General features: G+C 37.3%; 1 protein-coding gene across 1 annotated transcript in view; it reads left to right on the plus strand.

Annotated features, from left to right (window-relative positions):
* LOC306767692 (uncharacterized protein) overlaps positions 1-4988 on the plus strand; it is a 5999-nt gene extending 1011 nt beyond the window's left edge. The window contains exons 3-6 of the mRNA XM_079255777.1: positions 321-512; positions 851-1053; positions 1173-1200; positions 4351-4988. Of these exons, the coding sequence (XP_079111903.1) occupies positions 321-512; positions 851-1053; positions 1173-1200; positions 4351-4508 (581 nt within the window). The 3' untranslated portion in view covers positions 4509-4988. The remainder of the gene's footprint in view (positions 1-320; positions 513-850; positions 1054-1172; positions 1201-4350) is intronic.
* The last annotated feature ends 1086 nt before the right edge of the window (positions 4989-6074 follow it).

Raw genomic sequence — 6074 nt, forward strand, 5'->3', positions numbered from 1 at the left:
TTAGTAGAAATAAACCTGCCTGAGCCAAGGCTGTTGTAGAAAAGGCTAAAGTACATTAAAAGGACAAGAGAACTGGACTGAAAATCACTGGCAGAAAGTCCTGCGGACTAATGACTCCTGCGAGGATCATCATCGCACTCTTAAACAAAAAAAAGAATGATGTCTTGAAATAAAAAAAAAAAAAGAATGCATGAGAAAGGAAAGTTGGTGTTTTTTTTTTTTTTTTTTAATCTTTCTTGGTGTCATTTCTGACTAAGTTTTAATTTAATTCATGTTTCAGCTCAAGAATTAGCTAAATATTTTTCATCATTTATATTCAGAGACATGGAGGTACTTCTTTGTGTTCGTGACTGGAAAAACAAACGGGGCGCATCAGTTCATCGTGAACATGTTGTCACAAGCTCAGCACAATGAAGTGGACTCTCCTGACGATTGCGACTACCTTCTGGTTTTCTGTCCCATCGCTTCGCGTGTTCAGTCGGATATCAACGATGGACTCAGCAGAACTCCTGGTAAGTTAATTTTTGGCCAGTTTTCTGCTGGTCAGTCAGATCTCACCACCTTTTGAGATCTGGGGTTTAAACTGGGTTGACTTCATGAATAATACAACTAATAAATCACTGACTTTTAAGGAAGGGGGGAGAAGTTTACCTGAAAAATGGAAAATAATAAGCGAAATACAGAAAAATGGGGTTTTATGAAGATTGTCATTATGAAATAAACTATTTCAGACTTATTGGTGTAATAAGTGGATAATAATGAAATTGAACTGAAATTGGACTTTATTCTGTAACATAAGAACCAAACTGTGTCAGAGTTTCTTCTGATTATTTTGCATGTTCTGTTTCAGCTTGTAAACCGATTATCCTGGTGGTGATGCATCACACCTTCGATCCAAACCGCATCGTAGCAGAAAGTAGGAGGGTAGTGACCGACCGGAGGGTCCTCTTCACAGTGGATTATCTGTTTCATGAGCACAGAATCCTCAACTGTGAATTCAATCAAATCTCATGGAGTCACATCTTGAGATTTCTCCAACTTCCCATTGAACTGGTAACTCGATTTAATCATCTACTATGTTTACAAACACAATAAATATGAAGTTTACTTCGCACAAGTTACCGTCAGTTTGTCCAACTTACTGAAATGACTGTCTGCATTTTGTTTTTCAGAACTCTTCCCCAAAAAAAGGCAAAACATGTAAGTGTATCAGGAGTCACGAATTTGAGATTAAAGATTCAATTTTTGTTTATGTCCTAAAATGTTTGTGTAATTATATCCAGACTTAAAGTAAAGAACATCATAGTTTTTATAGTTTTAAGTCAATTCATTCTGAAAGAGATATCTTAATTATTACTGAGTCTGATTTCTATAATCATTGCAACATTTCTTCAATGGAATAATTTATTATTTGATTAAAAAAAAAAAAAAAGAAATCAGGCATAGTTCATGTATGTTTAGATAAATCATTCACTTAAATATGAAAAACTATATGCAGGTCAAAGTCGGACATATGACATTTATATATGTTCGGGCTGTTACGATATGCTTTTGTCCCAATTTGATTCAACTCCGATTTTTTGGGTGTCGATTCGATTTAAATTGCGATTCTCAAAATTCTTCAATTTTGCTGATTTTTGTGGATTAAAAACAAAAAAAAAAAAATTTAAAACTTATTTTTTGCTGGTAATTTTTCTTGATTTCAGTCAGAAAAAAACAACACAGTAGCCAGACCATCATTCTGCAGCTATAATACCAAAGAAAACAAGTAAAAATATCAACAAAACCAATTAAAATGACAAAACTATTATAGTGGATTAATTTAATTGAAGGTATGGGCAGTGGCCTTTCTGTGTGGAGTTTGCATGTTCTCCCCGGGTACTCCGGCTTCCTCCCACCGTCCAAAGACATGCATGTTAGGTTAATTGGAACTCTAAATTGCCCCTAGGAGTGAGTGTGAGTAGTTGTGTTTCTCTGTGTGGCCCTGCGATCAACTGGCGAGCTGTCCAGTGTACACTGCCTTCGCCCATAGACGGTTGGGATAGGCTCCAGCAACCTGAATGGATTAAGCGGTTTAGAAAATTAATGAATGAATAATTCAATTGAAATAAGAACTTCAATAAAAAACAAAAGAAAAAAAAAAGATTTTGAAATTGTGAAACAAAAAAATCCAGATCCGACCCCTAATATTATATTATATTATATTATATATATATATATATATATATATATATATATATATATATATATATATATATATACACACATATATATATATATATATATATATATGTATATATATATACACACACACACACACACACACACACACACACACACACACACACACACACACACACACACACACACACACACACAGTAGTCAACTTTTGAAGTGGATCAAGATTTCTCATAGAAGGTAAATGAACAGCAGAAATTATTGGTACATTATCTCAATGCAGCCTCTTCGTGTCATGTATTGGCAATGTCTTGGGGAACAAAACTTAATACTTCATTAGTTTGTGTCACCTCCAAACATGATTGTCTGAAACAAGGTGCAGCATGGTCTGTAACACAATCAAGCAGTGATGACTTTAACTGAGCACAGGTGATCGTTTTAGACTTCAACAGCTTCTTTTGAGTCGGAAAGCATCAACAATGCCACGTGTAATGATAGAGGAAGAATAAGTGATGCTGACCTAAATAGGTCTGTTTGGATGCTGCAAGGAGGAAAGACACAGTGGAAAGTTTCAGCTGCCATTGGGACAGCACAAAGTGTCATTTCCAGGGCATGGGTTTTACACAGGAGGCTTGGTAGTGTCAAAGTCATGATGGTGGACAACAGAGGGCTACAACACCTGCCAAAGACAGATTCCTTAGCCTACAAGCCCAAAGGAACCAGTTCTTGCCTGCAGTCAGCCTGTGGAACAACTGCAGAATGCAACAGGAGTGCTTGTTTCCACTTAAACAGTACGAAAGCAACTGCATGAAGCTGACTTGAGGGCTCGAAGACCAACAGTGAGGGTACCACTGACTAAAGCATGACTTCAGTTTGCCACAGAGCACCGCAGGTGGACCTTGCGTGACTGGGGCGATGTGCTCTTCACTGATGAGTCTCGTTTCTGTGTAGACTTCTTGGACAGGTGTAGGAGAGTCTGTAATGCCCTGGAGAGCAAAATTAGCAACAGAACATTGTGCAGCACGACAGCTTTGGGGGAGCTTCAGTAATGGTGTGGAGAGGAATCTCCATGGGAGGCAGGACAGATCTTGTGATCGTTGAAAACGGCGGCCTCATTGGACAAAGATGAAGGGATGAAATCCTCCGGGCTGTTGTTCGACCTTAGGCAGGGGCAACATGGCCCTTATTTCCTGCTGATGGATCACAATACCCGGCCACATCAGGCAAGGTTGGTTGGGAAATTTTTTTGAAGAAGGCATCACAAGAATGGAGCTGACCTCAACCCAATTAAGCATATTTGGACTGAATTACAGAATCGGCTGTGCGTTTCACTCCTCCAAGAACCCGAGTGGAGCTGTGCACAGCTTTACTTCTAGCCACACACTCCACAGTAAAGTTCACACGGCATTACGGGTACCGAAGATTGAGATTCATTTTCAGTTGATTCTTACATTGAATCGCCAAAGCTCTGAATTCACCACTTTTTGGTTCCTCGGTGCCTTTACTATTGTGCGACAGGTTATTTTGCACTTTGCTTCAAACAATCATGGGATGGTGACCATCACAGTCACTGAAGAATGACAGTCTTGGTCAAACACATTACCATGACATCAAGTTAACATTTTGTCCCAAAATTGCGCAGCAAGAATAAATGATGTCAGACTTGCTGTGATGAAATTTCTTGATCCACTTCAAAAGTTGACTACTATATATATATGAAACACAAAACAATGTAAAAAGTACTAAAACCAATGACAAGGAAATATAAAATCAATAATATTTTGATAAAAACTTAAAATGTTGAACCATAGTGTGTGAAAATCCTGTAGAGATTAGGTAAGTCTTTGTCGGTAAGTTGTTATGGATGAAAATATTCCTCCCGTTAATCCTGCAGATTTAGGGCTGTTTCTGATGACTTCATCTTTCCCTGCATAATATTGATTAGTCAAAATTTGACTTTTTTTTTTTTACATTGACACTCATTTGAAAAAAATGAGTAAATTTTTTCTGTTCATCTATTTTACACACACAAAAAAAAAAATAAAACATTGAAAATGGAGTTTTAAAGAAGGATTTCTTTAATCTTCTTGCAGTATAAGTCGTTTAATGATGCTTAAATAACTTGAACACTGTTCAGACCAGACAACAACTAATGTCTGTTTTCTTTTCAGGGCTGAGTCGTCTGCCATGGAAACTTATTGGTCTCGTCTGTTTGCCTTGTTGGATTTTCTATTATCATGAAAAAATCCCATGTCTCTCCTATTTTGTTAAATTGACAAAATCTGTATTTGCTTACATGTTTTCTTACTTTCAGAAGCCTGATAAATAAAGTTTATCATAATGCATGTTTCTGTGCAGACAGATGGGCTTGATCACTCATCTGACACCCCCACAGATATAATAATGTGAGACTAATAAGTCTGTAAATGCGGGGTTCACTCAAGGAGCTGGACATAAATTCATGTAAATGATACAAAGGTTTTCTCCTTAAATTTATCTTCAGACTCAAAGTTCAGCTGGAAAAATAAAAATGACTACTGCATGGATTTTCTCATTTCTGTGTTTGTTCCTCTCATGGAGAAATATTAATGCAAGACTTGTTAAGTGTTGAAATTAATCCAATTTCCTTTTTTTTTATTTGGAGAACTGAAAATATAAGTCATACTCGATACTCAAAATGTGAATGATTATTTTATTTTAATATGAATTCTTTTTTCTTGTTCTTGAAAAAAATGTGAACCAGGAGTTTGTCAGATGCACTAACTTTTTTTTTTGCTGATAGTTTTGGTAAATACAAGAATTTAAATATGTACATTGTCTGATTAGTTCATGGCTCATGCTAACTCATGCACAACAATAAAGGTTGCAGACACACTAAATTGCAGCTGTAAAAAGAGTATATTGAATTTGAACAAATTTCTAATTTGAGCATTGGCGCACGTGGCAGGAGGGAAAGCTGGGACATGTCCCCCTCATGTGCAGTGACACCAGTCCCCCCCGTCCCCCCAGATGAGGCAGTAAACATTGCGGTAAGGATTAACGTCATTGCACTGTGCACTGAGAGCCCGGCGTTTGTGTGTTTGCCCTAAATGCTGTATTTCTATAGTTTTAGTTCAACAAGGTGTGTGTTTAAAAACTGACCAAAGAAGAGCGTGCACAGTAAACACCAGGCTCGTGTACATCTGACAAGCGAGTGAACTAGTTCCAGAGAATAAAAGTGCACATCACGAGGAGGTGTTTCTGACCTGCGAGAGCATGACAGTATTTATTCACCCTCATATGAGAGTTGACCACTGTGGACACGTGGCCCAAAGTCCTCACAGCAGCGTAGCGATGTGCACGTCACACTGCCTTTGTAGAAAATACTGTTCGTAGTGTGATTTCCTGCAAGGATATATAATTAACTTGGACATAATCTTTTCTGTCTTTTGCTAGTGCTTGACTTTGATTTTTCAGTATTTCTAATCCTTTCAAAAATGATTTTTTTTAATTTGATTTCCTATGTTTTAGCCATGGTGTGAAGGGGGTATGGGGTAGGTTGGAGGTTTTTAGTTGTAGATTTTTAATTATATCTTTACCAAATCGTTTGAAGCCAATTTCTTGTATTGCTGGTGTATATGTGGACACCAGGAAGGCTGCTGCTGCTAATCTCGATACAAAAGAAAGAAATTTAGTCATTTTTGTGTGCGAGCTTTATTCCTTTTTCTTTTCTCACATTATTAATTTATGGTCAATATTGATTATAGCAGGAGGGTTAAGTAGGAAGTAGGACATTGAATGAGCTCCCATTCAGATGTTCACACTCAACATTATCAGTGGTTATAAGTTGGTTTGTGTGGAAGTTATCATTAACCAAACTGCAGATCAGCGGCACTGAAAGAGGAAGATTTTGCAG

Source organism: Telmatherina bonti (assembly GCF_933228915.1).
Source record: "Telmatherina bonti genome assembly, chromosome: 16".
In the NCBI taxonomy this organism is placed as follows: domain Eukaryota; kingdom Metazoa; phylum Chordata; class Actinopteri; order Atheriniformes; family Telmatherinidae; genus Telmatherina; species Telmatherina bonti.